This window comes from Eutrigla gurnardus, assembly GCF_963514095.1.
Source record: "Eutrigla gurnardus genome assembly, chromosome: 24".
Classification (NCBI taxonomy): Eukaryota; Metazoa; Chordata; class Actinopteri; order Perciformes; family Triglidae; genus Eutrigla; species Eutrigla gurnardus.
Genome location: NC_139935.1, coordinates 7,568,616 through 7,594,424, shown reverse-complemented (window position 1 = coordinate 7,594,424; position 25,809 = coordinate 7,568,616). Strand labels below are relative to the sequence as shown.

Here is a 25,809-nt window from a genome sequence, read left to right as displayed (position 1 = left end):
CTCTATGACCCTTGACAGATAGAAAACGCACTCAGAGGAAACGGCGTTTGATTGACAGGGATATTTGAGGAGCCCGAGACTCCTTGGTTACTCTATTACTGTTTTCAGGCTGGACTCTGAGCTGCGATATGACTGAGGAAGACACATTTTATGAAGCTATAAACATATTCATCCAGCTGAGGCGTATGAAAAGACTTGGACTTGGAACAATCTGATTTTGTGTTTTTTTTTTGTAATCCCCTCCGAAGTGTGTTTCTCCTGCATTAACACACACACACAACAGATCTGCCACACGGAAGTCAGCTTTCCAACCCCTGCGCCCAGAGAATTGTCTGATGAAAACGCGAACTGACAGGCCTAAAAAGATTGAGCAATAGCACAAGAGACGCACATCCACAGCGGTGTACAATGTCTTTGCCAGAACAGTGCGGCATGGAAATGAGTGTTCAGTCCATCCCCCCCCCTCTCCTCCTCCGCCCTTCCTCTGTTGCCTGTGCGACAAACCCTCAAGGGGACTCTGCAGCTGTGTGGGGTTAGCACATGGTCGAGTTAGGGGCCACACACACAAAAAACACACACACACACACTTACAAACAGTCTCTAGTCCTTGTAAATATGGACTATTTATGCTGCGTAAACTGTAAGAAGTTGTACTTTAATGGGAATATTTTCTTTGGATGATTTTATGAATCGCAAATACTAAAGAGGATGCAGTTTAAAACGGTCATATTCAATATCTTTGTATGAGCAATGGCTGAATGACTGTGTGTGTATGAAAGGTGTCACTTGTAGTTTTGAACCCAACCTCCGATTCTGGAAAGTGAAGCCAAAGCTGAAGTGCCTTAAACTTGTATTCTCTCTACCGGCCATAAGGGGGCGACTCTTGATTTATGGGTTCATTTGGTAGTTTAAATTCTTCTTCAATCCAGCATGATGTTCATTTAGTAAATTATGGTCCGTGGGATGCTTTAAGGGGCGGGGCTACCTTGTGATTGACAGGTCGCTACCACGCTGCCAATGCAGTTAGCTTCTTCTGAGGTTCCTTTAACAGCTTCACACCAGAAGCCAGATGGATCCAGACCCATTAAGGGTGCTGCCCTGCTGCTTGTGGAGGTCAGATCCACCCGTCACTCCTCCGCAGTCCAAATATGGTCACTGAAGTCACTGGTTGCAAAAATCCTAAGGCTTCAAAACCGTAGTCCACAAAAAGGTGTTTTGCTTCACTCTCACGGCTCTCACCGTCACTTTCAGCCCTATCAGTCAGCTGTTTTTAGTAAAATAGCGTATCTAGACATCACCTAGAACTGTATGTGAGAATGCAAATATCTGAATAGTTTGACCCGGGCATGAAATGGGTTTTACCCTGCCGACTCCCTAGTTAAAAGTATTTGCGAATTGAGCCGAAAAAATGTCTTTAACCATAAGAGACGGCGTGATTCAGAGACGGTAAGGGCAACTGCTGAAATCGTCAGACAAATTTGGCCAAATTCTGAACGACGTGTATGAGCAACGTGGTTGCGGTGTTTTTGCCCCATCCCTCGCCTGAAGGGTTTTTCCAGTAGGCGAGTTTGACACGGACAGTCTACCGTTGCATACTCCTTGTGTGAAAGGGCAAAGGGGATGATGATGATGATCTGATATCTCCAATTATGCGGTGATAGACCTGGCTGGAGGAGGCTGAGCAGCCTCACCGACGCTCGTTTCCCAGAAGCTCACCAGTTGAGATACGGGCGGCATCATGGGGGGGGGGGATGTGCGCCTCCTCATGCAGTTAATGGACAGCATACACGGCGAGGTAATTCACAGCGAGCAAACATGACGTGTGCCATCAGAGGCTGGTGTGAGTAAAACGGGCATCCATCACAGATGCTAACAACTCTGATTAAAAATACATAATGTGCAAGCGGCCCCCTGATACCTCCGTCAAGCCATTTTGGGTCTAATTGCAATTGGTCTCCGTTATGATCAAAGGCAAGTCACACCTGCTCGCCTTTTTAGCTTTCGTTTCGCTGATTACAGTTTCAAATTTCATCAGCGTCAAGTTGATAGATCTGAAATTATCGCGTAAACCTGTTTACTCGTGGTCAACGCCGTCATTTTCCCCAAGTCCCATCTGTCTCCGGGACTTTCACACCGAATGTTTTATAGCGCCCCGAAAACAAGGATAGTAGGCAACAGGGGTTAAAGCAACCCCCCGCATCAGCATCGTCACCTTACCCACCACCTGTATGTCTCGGGGTGTGAGTGACAAAGCATCAAGAGGAAGAGCACCGAGCCTTCACTCATAAGGGATTGCACCCAGCGTTCACCCAATTTACACCTCTCCCTTTCCTGCAAAACCCCATCCTGGATCCCCTGAAGACCGCACCATGCTAACCACCACCTCCCTACCGGCATGACCGTGTGTGTGAGACAGAAAGAGGGTGTGTGCAGGAGAGAGTGGAAGAGAGCTGAAGAATATGTGTGGCATCCTTGTATGAAGCTGTTTCAGACCTTCAGATTTAGTACATTATATTGAAAGGAGAGAACAAAATGACCTCTCTTCTTCTTGTGTGTAAGAGTTTAAGGGTTTGAGTCTTTACACCGTTACTTTAATTTTTTGGAGTGTAGCTGCATCTCTTTAAGAGTTCTTCAAATAAGCTCCAAATAAACGTTTCGTTTTCAAGCAATTTTTATTTCTAAATCCCAATATCCTAAATCTCAATGTGCCTCAAGGGGTTTTGCAATCTGTCCAGCCAAATTGATACACTTAATGTGAATCGCGAGGCGGTTTGAGGGAAACCATCCTCCTCCCGGATGAATAAAACACATCCCCCTTGTTAACCTCGCTTAGAGAGGTATCAGTCCAGTCCGCCTGACTCATTGATCCTTTATCAGACAGAGATTTGTGAAAGTTAGAATCATGGCAGCAGCTGAACTGCCTGTGTTGGAAAGTCCATGGCGCTGTCCGTGGTGCTGAACCAGCAGACAGATTGCATCTTTTCCTCCGTTCGCTCTGGAAAAGACTCGTTCGTGTGGCGGTCGGCTCGGCATGGGTCCTTGGCCCGCTCGCTGCTGTACAGTGGTGTTCCAGAGTTTGCCGAGTAAACAATCTTCGGCTGAGTGCAGACAGAGGCGCCCTGCAGAGAGCACACAAATGGCCATGATGTGACCCACCGCCACTGAAAGCATTATTTTTATTTTGAGTTAATTAATTTCATAATAGAATATCATCCTCTGGGGCAAACTCATGGCTTTTTATTCCTTTTAGCGCTCATTTAACAGATACTGCAGCCACAGAAAAGCAGCTTTGGTTGCTGGATCTTCCTTTGACGCGCCAACATGGAAGGTCGGCGCTTAATTTCTTTTTTTTTTTGCAAAAGGTACTTCAAAACGTGTGGGCCATAGGTTTCAATGCATGCAGGGCTTTAATATTGCAAAGAACCCTTGAAAAACAATTCCAGAAGCAGCCCTTTTGCTGAAATAACTCCATAATGATGGTGATCAATAAAAACTGAAGTCATGCTTTGTTAGGTTAACTTTTAAACTGCTGGTTTTCTGAATGGAGTCTGGATTTTTCAAGCTTATTTGCATCTCTGCATTGACTTTGCATGAACACACCTTTCTCAGCTGCACACTCACTCTAAAACCCACTCCCTCCTGAGCTGAAGCGCAACTTTAAGTGAGGACTGCAGAGGGCTAAAGCAAATCATAAAAAAAAAACCAGGGGTTTGAAATGATGTACCTACTGTACGCGAGGCCTGTTTAAACATCTTTACAGGATTAGAGTGGAGTTAAACTGCTTTGCGGGCGCAGTTAATTGAAGCGGATGAGGTTTTTAATAAAGCGTGCAGTGTTAGCAGCTGACAAATGGCTCAGCTGACACACGGGGGAAATTGCATTTAATGGCATCAGGTATGTGCTTTGGTGGAGCTTATCACATTACACTGGTGGGTGCACACACACACACACACACATGCATAAACATACACACCCTGCTTTCCTCGTCAGTTGTGTGAGTGCATGTGTGTTCATTGACCCACATAAACACACACACATGACAGTAGTTCATGCTTACCTGAGCCAGTCAAGGTGTTTTCCCTCATGGATTCCAATTATGGTTCAGTGGGATGCTCCTCAAGTGGAGCACGTAGGTTGCTAGGTAGGTTGCTACGTAGCTGGACGGTTAGGCGCAGTCACGCCGGCCCTATTTACTTCCATGTTAGCTTGGGGACAGGCCTCCGGTTCTGAAAAGTGAAGCCGAGGCTGAAGTGGCTGTCAGCCCCTGAATCTGTTGCTTTTGTTGCGAGCTGTAGTTTCCGCTGTGGATTAATCGACATTAGCTCGAGTGAGTGTTTGTGGCAAAATAAACTATAATGTGTGTGTTCATGGTAATGAAGAGCGTGGCTTCGGGCCTGTATCCATATGGCGCCTTTTCTGGTAGGAAAGTGTCAACAGGCCGCCAGGGAGCGTTTGATTCCACTGTTAAATAAAAAAAAAAAAGCCTGCTCCCAGCGCTTTTCTAAAAATGTTTCTATGACAACAACATCTTGACAATATATCACCACTCTAACCACTGTTGTATGAGTAGCATCACCCCTTTGCTTTTATTGTCTATGTGGGCTTTTATCTATTTGCTTGACTTGTCCGTCAATCTGACAGACGTCATGTTCGAGCAAAACCCACTGTCAAATTATTCAAATATTCATGTAGAATTTGATTACAACTATCACCATTCTAGTTACCCATCATTCTTTATTTGTGTATCCGTTTCTTCCTGGTGACGTCGCGTCCGGATCCTCTGGATGCAATAAAGGCGAGAAACTGTCACAAAGGACAACATGAATTATTTCAAGTGATATGTCGAGAGACCGCTGCATGGATGCCCTATAGGAGTTGTCAGTTTGATATCTCACCCAGTAGCCCGCGCACACACACCACACAGTATTCAGTCCGAAATTACTCATATAAGAGGACAATTAGAGTGTCTCATTTTCCCCTAATATCAATCACACAGCTCATGAATAAAGACAATTAGGTCCTCATGATTCCATACAATTGCATCTGCCCTTTGAGCTCCCCCCTCCGATTCGGGAGCGATGCCTCTTGGGTATATGGCGTCCTCATCGCCGCGACTCAGTGTGAGCCGCAGCAGTCAATAATAGGAGACACAACAAGAGGAGGCATGGGCCCGGTTTCAGACTAGATCAGATCCTCCGGACGCGTGTCACTCTTCATTAGGGAGGCGGGGTAGCAGGGGGATGCCCTTAAGGTGAGGATGGCCACAGAGCGGAGGGGGGGGGGGGGGGGAGGGAGGGAGGGGCGGAGTGGCAGCTGTGGACAATGACAGAATCTGTGTCCAAGGGCCCCTCAGGCCAAACACCAGTTCTCCTCCACCCTGAACTGATCTCTTGCCTCTAGAAGCCATCGAGGAGGGAGGGAGGGAGGGGAGACAGAAATAGACCAGTCACACTCGGTGGACTTTTCTATCCAGACTTGCTGTACTCAAGACTCCAGCAGACATTGATGTAACACCTAACATCAATGTGTCTAATGTCATATTCATAGAAGTGTGATTGGTTTACCTCAGGCATGGGTGGGTCCCCTTACAGCACGGCAGCTTGGATAATGTCAGGTATTAATCTTTCATAGCCCCTGTTAAATTAAGCACTTTGATTTACTTATTATTAATTTATACGGATTGCTGCAACGCTGGCGTACACGCAGGCGAGGGCAGTTACTAAAGGATATCCCTCCACGGGATTGCCATTTAGGAGGACAGCGATCGTTTCACGAGAATAAACGTTCCTGCGTGTGAATGTTTGCTCTGATCTTAAGCAGGTTGTCAAGTTTTTTCCGCATGAGCGATTTATTGCCATCTAACATCTGATATTTAAGCCGAAATCAAAGCTATTTTATTTATTATAAGCTGTAAATTGTGTATTTGTCTCGGCAACTTTATTATATTATATTATTATTTTAATCGTGGATTGGGTTTACTTGTCGGAAACCGTTGCTAAGTGGTCCTCCATGTTCACCAGCTGTCTGCTGACTGTGTCCGTCTGTCTTGGTGGTGCTGAACAGGTAGCGCGTTGTGGTTTCTAATAGAACAGCTGCTTTTCACAATATCGTGTTGAAGGTCGTTTGATTTTGTTATTCCAATAATATTGACTATAGCTGCTTTTAAGATTTCAGTCCGTGTTGATTTGGTGAAACCTGTTGTTTCGGATTGTTGTTGTTTACTCAGATAATAAGTCAAGTGAGAATTAGAGTCGCCCCCTGATGGCCAGCAGAGAGGATGACCGTTTAAGACACTTCAGCATTGGCTTCACTTTTCAGAACCGAGTTTGACGCCTGGTATCGATACATTCCCGCCCAAAATATCACTATGTAGCTCTCGCACCCCAAACCCCTACGATCAGTTAACGCACCTATCGCAACTGATGTTTTTGCACGCGATGTTGTCATCAAAACAAATAACCTGGGCTAAAAGAGGACAATAGGGGCTGTGATGCTCTCCTGCCACACGTAGGTGGCACACACTCGCCTTATTAGCCGGGTCAAACATAATCAGCGATAGACACGGCAGGGCTGCTTAATTATGGCTGGCAGCTGGCAGCGGGGGCCTTCCTTTAGGGGGCCGGGTTATGCCCATGCATGACCCCCCTCCCACACACACACACACACACACACTGCCCCGAATGAAGAATAAATCTAACCTCCCTTTTGTTTGGAGTGATGCATGTGGCAGCCCCTTCATTTAAAGCAAGAATACAAATGTGGGTAGAATTTGGGATTAATAGAGGGGAATGGTGCATTAAATTAGTGTAATTGCGAGGCAACAGCGGTGCGTGCGTGTGCGCGCGTAAAGGTAATAAAAAATCTCCCTCCAACAAGAGGAAATCCATCTCTCAGAACAAACCAACAATGCACCTGAGCTATTACAGCGCTCCGATATTTCTCATTTTCATCCCACGGAAAGCCTGTTTGCTGCACTTTCCATGACACGACAGATGTATTCGCGCGGCGGCTTCCTCCCAACTAGGCACAACGCATCCTGAACAGGCACCTAAGCTCCCGTCACAAACAGCTTGTAAATCTGCACTTAAATGAGAGCAAGCGAAGCCCCGTCTGCCCGGCTGCCTGCTGCGTCACCGAAGAAATATGGCTTCGTGAAGTTTGCGACCGACACAAGGGGGAGAAAGAGGCTGATATACTGTGTGATTATATTAGTTTCCACGCCAGAACGCAGGCCCCCGATCAAACCGGCCCACTGCTGCGGAAAAACAGCTGTGTGATGCGAGCGCTAGGAAGGGAGACGCTGTTTGAAGCCGCCAGCAGTTATGCACTCTGATCTCCCAAGGCTGCCTGTCTGCACACGCACACACACACACTCACACATGCAAGCCCCCTGATTCAGCCCCCCTCCGGTATATTGATCCATTTCATTCTGCCACAATGAGATGCAGACAGCATCCCGGCACCCAGACCGCTCATAATCATGATATAACACTCGGCTGTATTGAAGCCTGCCATAGGAAGGCATAAATCGGATAATGCAGCAGCCGCGGATAATGAACAATATCAGATGACTTATCGATGTTGTCATGCACGGCCCGTAATGAAACATAAATGTGTGTGTTGTGTGAATCGATGCGGCCGTGCAGGAGCGGGGAACGCAGCTGGGTTGTGTTTTTTTTTTTTTTTTCACACAGCGCACAGGGGAAGTTATGAAAGCAAAGGATGTGTTCCACGTTTAAAGCCGGACCTTGGATGGCGCTCCGTTCACCCTCGATTGCCACTCTCCACTGTGTGTGTGTGTGTGTGTGTGTGCGTGAACTTAAATCCACTTTCCTCTCCTCGTCTGCTCCCATCCCCTTCAGCCTCTCCCCACCACATCCCGCCGTAGCCATGGCAACTATTCTGATCGATCCAATGCCATCTTATTCCGAATGTTTCTCCAAACCAAAAAAAAAAACTTAAACAATCAAGCGGGGCAATCCGGTGACTTGCAGGCCAGGCGGCGACTCCAGCAGAGGGGGATGATGGGAGTGCGGTTTGGCCAATCTCATAGTGAGCTGTGGTTAGACAGTTCAAATTAATATTGTTGCTAGAAATGTGCTTTGCGGACAAAGAAAACAACTAATTATTGCAATAACGTGATAGATTGATAGATTTCTTATTTATTTCTTAGAGAAAATGATTCCTGTGGCCCTGAGAGCTCAACACATTGACACGGAACAAAAGCAAACGTCAATGGGTTGCCAATTTGAGAACAAAAAAGTAAAAACTGGAAAAATAACGCTGCATTTTTGTATTTCAAACGCTCCCAAAGCCGCCGTACAACAGGAGGGAAACAAAGAAAATAAAATGTACTTTCGCGTCTGCCCAGCAGCTGGAGGGGGTGTATGGGTTTATGTGAGGAGGGATGTGTCACGTTTACTTTATGTCAACAGCCATGGATAGCTGGTCAGGGTTCAGGGTTCACGCTGTGATATTTCACCATGTCTCCGTTCACCCTAAACTCGCAGCGCTCGTATCCAGAAGCAACGCCGTCTCCCGCGGCAGACCTCTCCGTCCGTCCGCGTCTTTTTATGTCTTTGTGGGGGAAAAAAACCTCCAAAACAAAAACACGCGGAATCAAAACACGGAGGGGGGAAGAAGAAAGTGAGGTAGAGGAGGGTGAATGAAGAGAAAGCTTATTACCAGAAAACAGATGGCCCCCCAATTCACGGCGGCCCCCACGGGGACTCGGAGGGACACCTCTTTGCACCTCCGGGTTACCAGCGCTGCAGAGAGGGGCGGGGCACTTAAACACCACTCTGTGTGTGTGCACTTTTGTTGGTTAACTTGTAAACAAAAGGGCCAATTTGTGACGTCGCTGGCGAGGCGCCATTCTTAAAATTCCCCAGGAGGTCAAAGGTTAAATTTACACGTCTGAAAATGTATCTGCGGATATTGAAAATGGCGGAATAATCCTTTAACGTCCCCTCGAACCCGTCACTCAACATCATCGCCGGGACGAGCTAATGTCACAACATCCGTAAAATGAGATCTCACACGCGCTCAAACATTCACGCCCTCTCGGCGCGCGAGTCCATATGCAACTGTAGGAGTGGACACACACACACACACACACACACACACACACACACACACACACACACACAGATGACAGGCAGTGAGTGGAAATGAAGGATTTGGAGTTCCATCCCGTTACATTATGCAGCAGATGGCGTTCAGGCCAAGCCCGGCCAGGCCTCTCCCAGGAGAGAAGGAGTGCGAGAGGAAAAGGGGAAGAGAGAAGATGGGGGAGGTGTAGAAAGGGTGAGGGACAAAGCTGTTGTTTTTTTTTGTGTGTGTTTTTTTTTTACTTGCGTGACGCACGTGTTTGTTTCCTATTTATCTGACGGACTCGCTCTTGGGTAGCCTGTGGGACAGAATCCTCGTTGTCTCCCCCCCCCCCCCCCCCCCCCTCTCCGTCCCTCCTGCCCAGCTGAGGCTCCACCTGAGCCCAGCCACGGAGGCCCCGACCCCAGCTGACCCGCCGCCAGGAAGAAGGAGGCAGAGTACAGAGGAGGGAGAAGGTCAGAGTGGAGGGAATGTAGCGATGCAGGTAGAGATGGAGAGCTAACTTGCATCTTTATTGTTATTTCACAAAGATTCCTGCCTTCAAAGGAGGGCCGTGATTATCTCTTCCCGTGAAGCAGCTGCACACCTGGACTAATTTGCCGAAAATTCACACACTCATGCACCGCAGTCGACTTGATCACATGCCACAATCAATACGCACACACACACACACACACGAAGCGGCCGGTTAAGTCCCCCCAGATCTTTGCCCTCGGCGCTTTTTGTTTTGTGTTTTCCCGAATTAATTGAGCCAACGCTCAAGTGAGGGGCCAGATGTCACTGCGACCTGTGGGGATTATTAGAAATCTGTTTGCCTCATTGTTTATGTGGACCTCTTCAAACCGCAAACGCCTCGCACTCTCCCCGCTGAAGTTTCAGAGGAGAAGCCCCCGAACCAGATTGCTAATGTACATCATAACGGTCTCCTGCTCCCAGAATGGACACGGAGCCTGAATATCGACATGTGGGGCATTCTGGGACATTTCTGTCCCGCCTCCAATGACCACGGCCTGTGCCCAATGACTACCAGGGGCCCCCCCCCTGATGCCCTCCCGGTTTGGCCCGAACAACGGCATGCTCCTTGGCAGAGCTCTGGGCCTAATGAACTCATCAGCCAGCTGGAGGCCCTGGATGGAGGGACAGGGGCCACTCGGGGGAGGCTGCGGGGCCAGAGGGAGAGAGGGGGGGGCAGCCGGTCGAGGTGCTCGGTATAGCAGGAAGATGGAGGTGGAGGCTGAACATCGTAAATGAGGCAGGTGCAGCTTCAGAGGGGGGTTGTGGGCCGAGACAGGAGGGTCAGTGTGCTGGAAGAAGTACGAGAGGCTAGAAAACGTTGGACTGTGACGGAAAAAGATGGAGGCCAGGATGGGATTTAGAACCAGATGTGTATTTCCCACACTATCTATAAGGTCTGAAATGGTTTTTACACCACATTGTATGAGAGCTCAAGCTTGTTTTAGCGGCCCCTGCACCAGACCCCCTTTGGAAAACGTCACATTTTTCTGCAGCAGGGTCGGTCTTGGTTCTGGTTCTCCTGGCCTTCCTTTCCTCCAACGTGTAATTCTTATTTCTGATGGGACGTTTTTCCAGTAATGTGAGAGTGGTTGGTCTGCTCTCTGAAGTCATCGCACTTGTCAGCATCAGTAACGAGACGCCGTCATCCCCGGTAACCGCACAATCCACAAACTCATCAACCCCCCCCTTTCTCCCACTGTTAACTCCCATGGGTGTGTGTGTGTGTGTGTGTGTGTGTCCATGAGAGTGAGCACCTTTGTGTGTCCATATGTGTCTGGGTGGCGGAGAACGCGCTGCGGGCGCCCTGCTGGGAGCACAGATGGTGCCGAGGCCTGCCACCGCAGCGCTGACGACGGCCACATTCTCACATGGGACCCCCAGCTTTCTGGATCCCACACCTCCTGTTCAGGCCTGAACCCTCCCCCCCCCCACACACACACACACAAGGCCAGGGTCCAGCCTATTTCCACTAGCCTGGAAGAAAAGACAGAACACAACACATGGGCAAGTTGGCGTTCGCACATTGCTGAGTGTGTCCATCGTCGTCAAATTAAAAGTTTCTGATGCAAAACGCCCTGCTTTCCTCCTCCTCATCCCGCAAACTGCGTCTTCTCCCCACTCCGTCTTCATTTCTGCACACTTTCATTTTTCTCCAGCGCGTCTGCTCCTCTCCGTCTCCTCTTCCCGGCGACTAATTCCCCCTCTCTTCCCTCTCCCTCTGCCAGATGCCCCCCTGTGGCTCGCCGTCCACCTGAGAGGAGCCTCATACATCTCCTGACAAAGTGACTAATCCTTCCCATTTCACAGCTCCGTCCCACTGCTCCCCGAATCTTCCAAAGTGTGTGTGTGTGATAGGTGACAGGTGGGAGTGTGTCACACAAGTTCAAGGTGTTTTTCGGGTTGTAACAGACAGCTGCGGGGTCCACTGAGCTCTGACTGATTAGATAAAATAACTCCATTACCGTCGTCTCATCACTTTGCAACTTTCTGGTGACAGCTTCTTTAGAACGACGTTTCACGGCCTTTAAAGCCTTTTACAATTTTTTTTTTTTTTTTGGAATACAATGTGATCCTCCACCAGAAATCCAGGTCTGAATTTGCATATTATTTCCTCCGAAACTCTGCGGTATCAGGCCTCAGCTGGATCGGTGATATAAGCCCATGCGAAGAATAATCATAACCATAAATCAGTGTACTGCTTCCTGTGCGTCTGCCACTTCTGAGTGATTATGGGAAACGGCGGCGAGCGGGCATTTCAACCCGCTCTAAACTCCTGTTCCTGAGGTGGTCTTTTCAAAGGAATATTTCACCCTAAAAAGAATGAATGAACCCTTTTGATCACGGTTTTTAGAGGTGTAAAAAAAGTTGGATCTGCTCATTTCAATGAACTGAAATGAAACCGTTGCCTTTTCAAACAACCTCAGGGGGTTGAAATATTCCTTTAATGTAATAGAGATGTTTTAAGTTGTGTGAAACGGGAGCAAATGTCAATAGAAGGGTGTTTTTATATGTATTTGTGATTTTCAGTTCAGCCCAAATAGCATACAGTCATTTTCTTTACATAAACACACATTTCCCGAAACAGAAGTGTGATCTCATGTGAGATTCACCAAACGTCGTGACTAAGCCGGGCGTCACGCTCTCCGACAGAAATGACCATCCTCTGGTGGCTCCGCCTCCCTGCAGTCCGCCTCCCCGTCGCCACAGTCTGAACATCAGCTGTGGGACGTGATTGCAGCAGGCACAAACAAAACAGCCCGAGAGGGGTCCTGCGTGTCTTTGGCCGGTGGCCTTTACGGACCGAGGAGGGGCCCGGGTGAGGCAGACCACCGCCGTAGACCGCCTCCACTTCTGTGTCCGTGGAGCAATTAGTGTGTGTGTGTGTGTGTGTGTCCGTGGGCTCCAGCTGTCAGGAGGCCTCTGTCTCCTGGTCCTGACGTGTCTCCGATATGCCCCGCTGTGAGTCTCTCTGTGTCACACACACACACACACACACACTCCACAGACCGGGCCGGAGCCCACGGCGAGCAGTCCGTCATCTCACACACACACACACGCTGATATGATCCTCCTGGCACTGTGGCCATACTTCTCTCCCACTCAGTGTGTGTGTGTGTGTGTGTGTGTGTGTGTGTGTGTGGCGGCAAGAAGCATGGCGGTGGCTGCGGGCCACGGCAAGTCATCCGTGCTTCCCCTTATCGTTTTAATCACCTCGTTAGGCGCAGCTAGTCCCCACACTTCCTGGCCACTGTCCCTCCTCTGGAACAACGCCCTCTGACCCCGATGCTGGTCGTGCCACCGGGCACAGGGGTGCATGATGGGAGGAGGGCGGCGGGAGTGGAGGGAGGGAAAAGTTTCCTTTTTAGAAAGCGTCACTCTGGCTCTGCTATTCATTTTGTTACATAATGCGATGTCATTTATTTACACTGTTGTTACTGTTATTTGCACTTGTTACGTTGTAAGCCAGAAACGGCATGGTTTTCTGAATGTAGTATATTTACTAAAGTGCTGTACTTAAGTACAATTTGTAGGTATTGTACTTCATTTGTGTAATTCCCTTTTATGCTCCGTACTCCACTACGTTTCTATGGGCATTTCCATATTCATGACTCACATTGTAACTGTTCAAGGATCTTTTCTCTGTTCCTCTCGGTGCTTTTGCAGTGTGACATTGGTGAAAAGTCAAGAGATAATTTAGACTGTTTAGGACAGAATGATTTGGAGAGGAGCTGGTGACATCTAGTCACTTTTATTTTACCAGCACAAATAGGTCTGTACCTTCCTTGAACTGCTGTTTTACTGTATCTTATCTTATCTGATAAAAATACTTATAGTGACAAATCAAGATCATAGTAAATTCTTACGGAATTGAGGAAACAAATATGGAAAAAGTTGGATTTGAATCTTAGACTGCACACAATAAGATAAATCATTAAAAAAATGTATTTTCCAAAGGCCAAAACGACAGAAGTCTGATTTGTCCATCTCCCTCACTGATCTGTTGCCATTTTGTCACGTCATTCCCTCGGGAACAATTTCCCCTTATCTGATCTCAGCTTCCCTTATCTTAAATGTCGACACCTAAAGACATTTTAACAGTCTGAGCTATCAAATGGGTTTTAATTTGAAAAACCCCCTCTATCTCTCCACCTGCACTTAAAAAAAAAAAAAAGAGTTAATTTTTTTTAATCAAAATCTGCGCACGTGCACAAACTCACAGCACGGTATTTATTTATCTCTCTCCCCATCTTTTATCATGCACACATCTCTGGCTTCCCTTTGCCCACTGTGGTCCCGCGGGAGGCAAAGCGCTCGAGGGCCGAGGGGCGTGAAGAGAGAGGGAGGGGGTGTGTTTGTGAGGGAAGAGCGAGAGGGAGGGAGGCAGAGAGGGGGGCGGTGTTAGACAATACCATTCCTCAAATATATTCCCTCCCTGAAGTGAGCCTTTATTAGTCGGGATCGTTTGGATCTTATCTCGCGTGTGACACTCGGCGGAAGAAAGACGGGGATTATCCGTGAGCTGCCCTCCGATCCGCGCTCGCCTCACACGGGAGAGCCTCGCTCATCTCCCCCGCTCATCCTCATCTTCCACCGGCGGACGGACCAGTCCCCCCCCCCCCCCCTGGCTGCACTTTCTCCGCTATCTGCCCATCTCTTCTATTGTCTCCCCGTCGCTGGGATCACGCGAGGGGAGCCGACCGATCCACATCCTCATCATTATTATTATCATCTTGTATTTATCCACCTCCGCTGAATGGACTGATCACCTGGAACACTTCGGGACTGTTTTCACGCGCGGAAACATTTCCCCGCCTTGACGTCTTGACCCCTCCGCGCGGTTCTCACGTTGCAAGTTCGCGACAGAAAAAACAACAAAACAAAACAAAAAAAAGTAGTTTGTTTCTGTTTTGTTTTTATTTGTTTTTTTTTTGTGTCATTTCCCGCGAGACTACAGCCGCATCTCTTGAACATCTGATGGTTGCTGCGGAGGAATATGACTTAAATCGGAGCTGAGAAGTTCGTTTCCAGAAGATTTTTGCCTCCAAGATCTTTGTCAAGGTGAGGGAAAAAAAAATCTACACACACTTAAAAAAAAATAAGTTTGTTTTTAAATGTTTTTGCCTCCTTTTGTATAATTTTTTTTAACTCCCATCGTCTTATAAAAATCGAACACAATAGCTCCAATAATTTCCTGTCCAGCAGATGTCAACATTATTTTCTGCCTCCGTGCTGTCAAGTCACCGTGGCCTCAGCCGAGCAGATGTGTTCATCACACTGTGACAGATGGCCAATTCTGATTATGTTAATTCACAAAGAAAGGGACTTTCTCCTTCTTAAATCATCACCACTTTCATTATTTTAGCATGTTTTGAAAATTAAAAATTCCAAACAAAAAAATGCCACGTTAAAAAAAATGTCGTTTTTCCTAATTGCTCGCCTCTTTTTAAGGCCTTGGGCTTTAATAAATTAACCATTACACGATTTTCTTTTTCTTTCCCGAGGCATTCATTATTTATGGAGTTTAATGTTATTATGCAACGAACGTAGCCTGCATTTGGATTTATTAGGAAGGGGGTTGGCACCCAGACAAGCACCCGCTGTGGCATCTCTCGGCTGGGGCCTCGGGGTGACCCATCACGAAAATAATTCACATATTATTCATAATTTTTTTTCATGTTCTTTGTCAGTTTCGATCAACACCAGACTCATGATGTTACATATACATTCAGGTGTCACACAGGTGGAGTTCACCTGGTTTTAATAGTCGCTTTTGTCCATGTAGTTTCTTCAGGAGGAGCGATCTGCCAACGCCGGAGAATTAAAAATGATGCTCAGCCCGGACCAAACGGATGCGGACCTCTCCTGGACCCAGTCCGACCCGGAGACGATGCTCAGCGGCCTCCAGTCCGCCGGCTGCACCTCGGACGAGCCGGGGGAGGGCGAGGAGCGAGCCAAATGCAAATCCGACCAGCCCCTGAGCCGGGAGGAGAAGAGGAGGCGGCGGCGGGCCACGGCCAAGTACCGCTCGGCCCACGCCACCAGAGAGCGGATCCGCGTGGAGGCGTTCAACGTGGCCTTCGCGGAGCTGAGGAAATTACTCCCCACCTTGCCCCCGGACAAAAAACTCTCCAAGATCGAGATCCTCAGACTGGCGATATGCTACATCTCCTATCTCAACCACGTGTTGGATGTTTAAAAAGTGACACAGACGCGCTTTTTTTGTGGGGGTTTGGACTTCCGGGGGGCTTCAGTGGGGGTATGGCAAGGCCGGCAGCGGGGGTCGACTGACGGGGAGCTTGTAAAGCAGACGCCCAGTATTTTTGTAGCCCTTCATAGCGGATCTTCCCTGCAGGCGTTGCCTCTAAAAAATTGGTCAATTTCCGGGTTCGAATAAAAATACAATTAATGTCTGGGTAGAATAAATAGATGTGAAATAAAAAATAATTCTGCAGCCAATCAGAGCGCGCGTCGTCCCCGGATGCTGGGACTTTGCCATACCCGCCAGTTGGCTGAGTTCCCCCCCCAGCAGCGATGCGAAGTCGCGGGGGAAGAGCTCCGAGTGGAAGCCTCGACGTCTCCGTCCACCGGACAGCAACAAGCGCCGATTAGATGCAATAATGAGAATATTGATTATTACCCGGCATACAGTGGGAGGGGAGGGGGTGTGCTGGAAGAGCCCCCACAGGCTTTCACGCCTCCCTCCCGGAGGTGATGTCGTGGAGACGAATTAAACAATTTGGCTATCGCATAAACTTTAATCCCCCCCTCCTAATAAACGCTCGTGGTTTAACCCTGTCCCATGCACCCCCCCCCCCCCCCCTTACTGTACTAATTCAAGGTCTGCTAAAACAAACCCGGAAACGAAAGGATGTAAACGAGACATAGCTGCTTTAGGTCTAGCTTAGATGATGTTTTCCGTAAAGGAAGAAAAAAAAAAAAAATTGCGTAAGTGCCACTTATGACATATAAAATTGTGACCTTAATCATTCTTTTTAAAAGTGTATGGAATTATTTATTGAATTGTGTTGATATTCGAGGCTATTTTTTAATTTATGTTGGTATAGGCTGGCGTCTTTTTGTATAAATGTATATCGTTTGTTGCTTCTATATTTTAGGCTGTGAAATTGAACTTGATGGTGTTCTACTCTTAAGAAAAAAAAAGGCACTTTCTGTTGATCCATAGCATAACTTATTCGTTTGATGTATGTTCGATGTATGTCATATTATTTTTTTGTTCGGTTATTAATGTCACGTCTATTGCCTATCAATAGCAACGACAAGCACTTCAAGATGGGGTTCAACGGCCCCATAAATGTTTATTTCCCTAAATTGTTGTGTTCAGGGGTTCCCAGAAGAATAGGAATCGGGCTGCTTAAAAAAAAAAAGAAAACATTACATTTGAAAATGACAGAATAATCACGTGGAAAAACAAGATGTCAAACAGTTTCTACCACTAAGAGGTTATCAGCAGCAAACCTCCTTTTTTTGCTGTTACCAAAAATAATAATAATAATAATAATTTCGAGTCCGAATTTATTCTCTTCAATGGTTTGATGTTATTTTTGGTTTATTTATTTGTGTCTGCTTTGTATTACGAAATCCAATAAGTAATTTTATAGTGAAGAAAAAGCAAACATATCCTCTATCCAAAGATTTTTTGTCTCTTCAGGGTTGTGTAGGCTACTTGTTGCTTTATGCAGATCTTTTGTAGTAGAGGTGTCGTGTGACAGCTGGTTTCTAATGGACAAACTTTTCATATTTTCCGGTTTTATTTTTGATTAAAACGGAAATACTTGAAAAAAAAAAATCCCTTTTCTTGTTTTGAAATATTTTTTCAAAAAGTGTTTGATGTTTGATGAGAACGAAAAAAAAAAAAACACCCCGACAGACGCTTATATTCAGCTGTTTACGGCGCAGCGTGACGTCACGTGGATGCGCGCGCACGTGCTGGGAGTGAATCAGCGCGCAGATACTGTCCATGCACGCGCAAGGTGAAATAAGTGCAAACAGCGTTTAGCATACAGATGAAAACTCGCACTACTGTACACACACACACACACACACACACACACACACACACACACACACACTGGTCAGCAGCTAAAGGCAGTGGTAGCCTCCATGTGTGCCCCTGGCTGAAAGGCTGTCTCCCTCCCCAGAGAGGGGGCAGGTGTTACTCCAGACGAGCCAAGACAACCAAATTACTGGCCGTCTGGCACCTCCCGTGGGAAACCCGGGAGAGAGAGGAGGGATGGGAGAGATGGAAATTTATGAGCGAGCGCCGAGATGTGATATTGCCAAACGGTACGAACAAAAAGATCCAAATATTTATATTCATTTGTGATGTATCTATATATATATATATATATATATATATATATATATATATATATATATCGAGTGTACCATACATAAACTCGTAGTTGAACAGGAGGTGTGGAGAACGCTTTTATAGAAGCCACATTAGATTATCATGAGGGAAGCAGTTTTTTTTCTCTGCACAAGCATGGGTGGCCCCGGTGGGAATCGAACCCTTCACCCAGGAAATGCCACGTGTAAGCAGTTCCAGTTGAGCAACAGCATGCCGTGTGTCAAATATACATGAATGGAATCTTTCTATCTATCGGTCTATTTTTCTATCTGTCTGTCTGTCTGTCTCTACCGACCTACCTATCTGTTTATGTATAAGTCTGTCTACCTCTATATCTGTCTGTCTGTCTGTCTGTCTCTCTCTATCTGTCTGTCTATCTTTCTATCTGTCTGTCTATCTTTCTATCTGTCTGTCTATCGCAACCTGTTTGTCTGTCTGTCTATAGATCTCTATCCACCTGTCTCTCTCTATCCGTCCATCCCTCTGTCTATCCGTCTGTCTCTCTGTCCGTCCCTCTATTTAAACATCTGTCTGTCTGTCTCTCTACCTACCTACCTACCTTCCTATCTGTCTGTCTGTCTATCTATCCATCTGTCTCTCTCTATCTGTCCATCCCTCTATCTATCTGTCTGTCTGTCTCTCTCCATCCCTCATCTATCTTTTTATCCATCTGTCTGTCTCTCTCTGTCCGTCCCTCTATTTAAACATCTGTCTGTCTGTCTCTCTACCTACCTACCTTCCTATCTGTTTGTTTGTCTGCCTGTCTGTCTCTCTCTATCTGTCCATCCATCTGTCTGTCTGTCTCTCTCCATCCCACATCTATCTTTTTATCCATCTGTCTGTCTCTCTCTGTCCGTCCCTCTATTTAAACATCTGTCTGTCTCTCTCTCTGCCCATCCCTCTGTCTGTCTGTCTCTCTACCTACCTACCTTCCTATCTGTCTGTCTATCTATCCATCTGTCTCTCTCTATCTGTCCATCCCTCTATCTATCTGTCTGTCTGTCTCTCTCCATCCCACATCTATCTTTTTATCCATCTGTGTGTCTCTCTCTGTCCGTCCCTCTATCTATCTATCTGTCTGTCTGTCTCTCTCCATCCCACATCTATCTTTTTATCCATCTGTCTGTCTCTCTCTGTCCGTCCCTCTATTTAAACATCTGTCTGTCTCTCTCGCTGCCCATCCCTCTGTCTGTCTGTCTGTCTCTCTCTCTGCCCATCCCTCTGTCTGTCTGTCTCTCTCTGTCCGTCCCTCTATTTAAACATCTGTCTGTCTCTCTCGCTGCCCATCCCTCTGTCTGTCTGTCTGTCTCTCTCTCTGCCCATCCCTCTGTCTGTCTGTCTCTCTCTGTCCGTCCCTCTATTTAAACATCTGTCTGTCTCTCTCTCTGCCCATCCCTCTGTCTGTCTGTCTGTCTCTCTCTCTGCCCATCCCTCTGTCTGTCTGTCTCTCTCTGTCCGTCCCTCTATTTAAACATCTGTCTGTCTCTCTCTCTGCCCATCCCTCTGTCTGTCTGTCTGTCTGTCTCTCTCTCAGGTGGCAGCAGCTGCACGGAGGTTCAGCGAAGCCATGTTTGTCGTTTCAAATCTTTGTATCCGTCGAGGCTCAAGGTTGCATGAAATGTTCTTTCCCTTTCAGCTCAAGGGCCTCCTGTGTCTCGCTTTTCTATTTGGCATCTGTCAGTTTGTCAGTCATCTGCCTGCCGCGCCACTTTCCCGCTTCACCTTCAGCTGCGGCCCACGCGGGCCGAGAAAGTTTGAATGGCCGCCTGTTACTCGCCGGGTCGACGCGTTTGGAGATGAACTTGAAGCGAGACCGCGTAACTTTTTCTGAAAGCAGGAGCGACGCGTTGTCTCCCCTCTCTCAGTTATTTCAATACGAACACGTGTTGCTCATTTTATCACGATTAAAAACCCATGGTCAGTTGTCAATGGTGGATTTTCATTATGAGAATAATCATAAATATCATCATGTGTGACTTGAAAAAGCTGTAGAGAAGTGGAAAATTCCCTGAGTAAAAAAAACACATTTTGAAAACTTATGTATCCTTTATTAAGCAGTTTTTCACCAAAAAAGATGTATTTTCTGTCATTTAAATATAAATATTTGTTTCTTAACAAGAAGTTGAAGCATATTTTGATGATTATTAGGATAATATCGCAATTATTTTGGCTGGGATAATAGCGATATGACATTTTTAGATCGTCTCAGGCCTCGTCACATTCCTCTCTCTCAGTTAGGTCCTTCGGCTCGGTTGGTCGCCATGTTGAGAGCCATGTGGAGGCAATCCCTCAAGTGTAACCTCAGTCTCACGGCAGAAATCTACTGGTTTCATCTACATGGATGTGAACTGTCCGTTATTTATGTCCCTTGCCGATTTGTGTTTCAACTCATAAACATATGTCATTATAACAGAAGACCATCGTGAGTCCTGATATCTGGCACATAACAAACCTCAAATGTTGATTTCCATTAGATCGTTAGTTGTACACTATTCAAACCTTGACTGGTCCAATATCCCAGCCCGGCCTGACAGCACTTTTAAATTAAAAACAGAGCGAGCTAGAGAGGAGAGGGGGGGGGGGGGGGGGGGGAGAAAAGAACCCCAATATGTTGCATCAACAGATTGTCCTCTTCAGAAACACAAAACAAGCTCTGGGATTCTGGCATGGCGAGGAGATAGACTTCTGCTCCAGCTTATTGAATGGAGGAGTCCATCTGTACGTTCGCCGCCCGAGCACTACAAACGCCATTTGTGCTCCTCATCCCCGAAAGCTTCCGTAGCATCGCTCCTCTTCAATTTATTCTTTTCAGCGGAGCCCCCAGAAGGGGCAAGGGGAGCGAGGAGTGACAGGAGCCCCCAAACTGCTGAGGGCAGTGAACAGCCGGGGCTGACAGTGTGGCCGGTGCACGCTTGTGTTTGTGTGTGTGTGCGTGAGAAAGTAGCACGTTTCCCCCCCCCCCACAACGCCCCCACTTTGCACCGTGGGCTTATGTAATGGAGGCCGGCGACTGACCATATGTCAGGAGGTGTGTGCAGACAGCAGGGGGATTATACAGCGGACCATTATCATCCTTTTACCTCATCATCATTCAGGTAGACGCGCGCGTTTCATTCAGGGGGCGCCGCAAATTGGACGGGGAAGGAAGGTTTTGACAACAAACCGCCATATGTTCACGGTGCGAGGAACAACATTGGGAGGGCCGCCTCGCTCCTTTATCCCGCACGCCGGTGCGCACCACGGAAGTGTTCAAGGCGAGAACCCCCCTCCCTCCCTCCCTCGTAGAGGTGTGTGTGCGTTTCCCCCTGTATATGTGTGTGTTATGAAGGGTGCTCATGCAGCAGAAGTACAAAGCCTGGTCCATGTGTTGAAATGCAGCCCCCGGGATGGACCGTATTATCCCTGCCTACTTCACCAGCAGGGTCCCGGGGCTCGAGCTGGCTCGTGGCCCTTTGTCTCCAAACAGATGGAAATGGGCAGAGGAGAAGTGGAGAATCAGAGAGGGGAGGGGCGGGGAGGGGAGAGAGAATGGACGGAGGAACGAGAAGGGGAGGGGAGGGAGAAAGAGTCAGTCTGTTCTCATTAAGTGCTGTATTGAAGACGACGTTCCCCCCACAATGCGTCAGCAGCCGCGGATGGTCCCCCTCTCATTCAGACTCACGCTCGGACCATCTGTACCGCCGGCCTGTCAGAAGGTGTGTGTGCATGCATTAGGCGCCGGCACACGGCCCAATCTGGCGAGTTAAAGCGGGCGATATTCATTGGGTTTCAATTTGGTTAAGATCTTTGAAATCCAATTGTTGGGCCTTTTGTTGTGGACGCCTCATTGCTTGTGAGTCACTGAGAGAGAGAGGAGTTTATTCAACATCCTGCTGTCTCCCCCCCCCACCCTTTTTTTTCTTTTCGAGCCTCAGAGGACACACACAGTTATAATTACAGAATCATTAAGACATTATCTCAACTTTAATCCTCCGTTATTAGGACTTAAAACTGAATGATTTTCCCCGTCTTGAACTTTCTTGTCCCTCAGTCCTCATTTTATCATTAAAGCATTATTCCTTTGGTGATTATCTGAAGAATGCACGTCGGCGACGGCTTGTTTTGGTTGCCAGACAGTTGAAAAAACCACCAGAGATAATCAGTTTACCATCAAAACACAAGATATTCACATTTATAAGCTATTTTTTTGCTTGAAAAAGTACTCAAAATAGATGCTTTACCTTCAGCGTCAAGCAATATTTTTTTAAATCCTGTTTCCAGAGGGCCCCTGATGAATTTCCTGTTATTTGTAAACCAGCTTTGGTACTTTGTAATATTTGTATTGGTGTATTTATATCTATTTTTGATCATGCTTCTAGTATTCTTCCTGTCGGAGTACTTCTACTGCTTTGGTTAAATTGCATGTGTGTGTTTTTGGAGGAAACCTCGTACTTTATATTATTTATTTAAAATCACTCCATCTCCCAGCCCACCATTAACCACAACCACACAGTGTACACTTCTACAGCTACGCGCTCGGGCCTTTAAACCATATTTGTCATACACTGAATGTAATTGGCCCCTGAACGGGGGGATCTCATCTGGCTGACTGTAAAGTGGTCTGAAAAATCTCCCATTCACCCTCCTAGACTGAATATCTTTCTGTGTGTGTGTGTGTGTGTGTGTGTGTGTGTGTGTGTGTGTGTGTGTGTGGTGTCTCATAAACTGCATCTCTTCCCACTTCGTCTTCATTTTTACGTGCCTTCATTTTTCTCCCCTATTTACCAAAAAACCTCTCTAAACTCATAAACTCCGTGTCTTTGGGGAGGAATACATCCATCTTCCGGACACCAAATTGAATTGATCTCGGGGGCCCCCACCTCGCTCTTTTCAATAGGGGCCATCTGCGCGCGCTTCCCACTTTAAATAAACGTGTGTGTGTGTGTGTGTGGAGGGGGGGTGACAGCACGTGCTGCTACCGCTGTTTGTTGCTCGCCGTCACACGACGCGCGTGCCTCGGGTACCTCGCGCCGTGTAATCACCGCTTTCACTGCAGCCGATTGATTCACACATCCGGGTACGTCGGGCTCTTTAGTTAACTTTTACACGCTATATTGATTTTTTCAAAAATAGCTTTCATTAATCACGTCTTTAAAGTAACTTTTTATTTACTTTTAACGAAGCTAATTGCAAAATGAGTTTCTGAATAAATAAATCTTTTGAATTTGAAAACATTCGCGGAGTAAATAGGCTACACAGAGACTATTCATCCTTGATGTGCATTTTCAAGCTTTCAGCTCGTGTAATAGCGGTGAAGTGCCACACGGTGTCGCACTAATCCCAAACTCCGATGCTTGACAGCTGCTGACAACCCTAAGAGGGAATCAGCATAAAAAGATGTTTATCTGCAGGGAATGCAGATAAAACACTACTCAACCTCATAAAAAAATAGCATAAACATAAAATATAAAATATTACAGAATGATGAATTCTAAAGTCTTACTATTTATCCCTTTTATTGGTGCAAAATAATATTACATAAAGACGATGGACAATTGGATGATGACATACAAACAAAAAAGAGATTTTCATTGATATATAACATAAATAATAACAATAATAATTTTATTAGTAGTAGTGATCATATTAGGATATATAAAAAACGATAGTAATGATGACAATAATGTCACAATAATAATGTTACCAAATATATTTATGTTCATATGAGCATAAGCCATGTCTTGTGTTGGATTAGATTATTTCCTATATTGATAGTGGTTTAACACACATCCCCCTTTTCTTGACACAGCATTGGTGTTTATTTGGCCCTCCATGGGGAGGGAAAGGGGTCGTGTCCCAGTCATGACCTCCATTGTGTTCTGGAGGGGATGACATATATCTAAGGGCGTGTGTGTGTGTGTGTGTGTGTGTGTGTGTGAGTGTGTGTTGGGGTGCAGATGCACCTCGCAGGAAGACAAACTATTGACTCATATCCAGCCGTGTAATTGCTGGAGGCATCTGTTGCCTTGCTGTTTGAACTTCCCCGTGTGTCGGTGGAGTCTGAATGAACTGGCCTCAGATCCCCTTTTGTGTTGTCGCACAACAGCGGACGAACGGCAGCTGAGTAATGTGAAATCAATCGGTGGCGATATCTGTTTTTGATTGATTTTGTGGAACCTCTGTTGAATCAGATCCCCACGGGGGGTCAAAGGTGACCTAAATTGCAGGAAATTGGACTTGTGTGTGTGTGAGATGACAAAATGTGGCTTCTGTGATCAGAGTCAAAGAATGTCAGGTTTACAGCCATGCTGATGTCATTCTTAATTCATGGCTGTCAGCCAATCAGGGACCTCTCAGGCTGTGTGAGTGTCAAAAAGGGAGGCTTGTGTTGGATATCAAATATGTCCACATTCTCCTTTATTAAAGGACGAGAAGTTATTTGTTTACGTTCGAGGCCTCGTTGACTCCATTGTGTCTCTTTCAGCGACTGTGTCCGGGCCAGATTGTTATCACTCCTCTGTTTTGTATTGTTGCTTTTAGCCAGCGAGTGTTTGTTTGGCGAACCGCGTGCCTCGTTGAGCTTCGTGAGCTGTGACACAAACACTCCCTTCGGCGTGGGTGAACCAGAGAATAAACATGAACAATAATAGAATTTAAACTGCTTTTACAGAATACGTGTGTGCTTCCGAACTGACTGTGGTGCTCTGGAGATGGAACAGCTTGTTTCCATGGCATCAGGTTTATTGATCGCTGTCAATTTTCATCTGCCACGTTCATGCAATGCAAATCCAAATCTTGTAGCCATGTGACATCCTCCTCCATGCTGCTTGTTCAGAGTGACATCACTGACAAATTACTTCCAATGACAGTGCATTTGGAATAAATGTTCAAAATATGAGTCATGGACAGCTATATGTGCACATGACTCTTATTATACACACAATGATTAAAGAGGACCTACTCTGCTTCTTTTCTGGTGTATACTACACCATGTTTACACGCTTTCATGCACTAAAAACGCTCTATTTATCCCATCAGGCTGTGCTGCAGCTGCTCCTCAGCCTCTGCCTGAAACACTCTGTCTGACCTCCTGCCCCTCCCTCCCAAAAAGTCCAGTCTGCTCTGATTGATCAGCTGACAGATTCAACATGATTTGGAAACTAGCCACAGTCCAATATGAAGCTAAAGAATGAATTTTAAGATTTTTACATTTTTATTGTGGAAAAAACCCCATAGAGAATAAATTATGATTTAAAGTTAAATATTTAGATATTTCTTAAAACATGTCAGGCGTTGTTTATATCTTAGTATGCTATATTTCCTCCTGGTGCACACTTTGTTAATCACTACCGCGCTTCTATACAACACATTACTGTAATTAACCACCTCAATAAGCAGCAGGTTCACTTCTACTGTAGTTATTACCGTAATGCACCGTAATATTGGCACTTCACATGTTGAAGACACGCCCCCTATCGCCATACTTCCGTACTACACTCCCTTCTGCTGAGAAGCACTGCCCCCCTGTGAAATTCCTGGCTGCCAGGGTGATTCCTCCGGTCACTGCTTCCTACTGTAGCCTCCCGTGTGCTCCGGGGCAAACTATTTTATAACCCCTGGATAAATTATCAACTACGGGAATGATATCTCCGCCGGTAAAGGGTGAGTGACGTTTCGCCGGAGACAGTCGGTCATATTCTGCAGATGTTAGTGTGTGCGGGCTCAGTAGTGTGTGAAGCGCTGTCTTACGTGTTTTAACGTCCCGTCTTGATTCGTAAAGCGTAGAAAAATAGAGCTCATCGCGTCTACCTGTTTGTTCTTTATGAATACAC

At 46.6% G+C, this 25,809-nt stretch overlaps 2 protein-coding genes across 4 annotated transcripts in view; both read left to right on the top strand.

Annotated features, from left to right (window-relative positions):
* LOC311009586 (vang-like protein 1) overlaps window positions 1-25,809 on the top strand; it is a 67,935-nt gene that overhangs the window by 11,678 nt on the left and 30,448 nt on the right. For 2 of the 3 annotated variants that reach the window (XM_084003862.1, XM_084003860.1), the window contains exon 1: window positions 25,485-25,639. The exons of the other annotated variant lie outside the window; for it this stretch is intronic. The gene's annotated coding sequence lies outside the window, so the exon portion shown is untranslated. Of the gene's footprint in view, window positions 1-25,484; window positions 25,640-25,809 lie in introns of those variants that run through there. 3 annotated transcript variants of the gene reach the window in all.
* LOC311010098 (helix-loop-helix protein 2-like) lies at window positions 14,539-16,425 on the top strand. The gene is made up of 2 exons (XM_084004604.1): window positions 14,539-14,685; window positions 15,410-16,425. The coding sequence occupies exon 2, from the start codon at window positions 15,452-15,454 to the stop codon at window positions 15,821-15,823; it is 372 nt and encodes a 123-aa protein (XP_083860730.1). The 5' UTR covers window positions 14,539-14,685; window positions 15,410-15,451; the 3' UTR covers window positions 15,824-16,425.

Bases quoted from the DNA above. Each gene is read 5' to 3' on its own strand.
- LOC311010098 (XM_084004604.1), top strand. From the start codon at position 15,452: ATGATGCTCAGCCCGGACCAAACGGATGCGGACCTCTCCTGGACCCAG.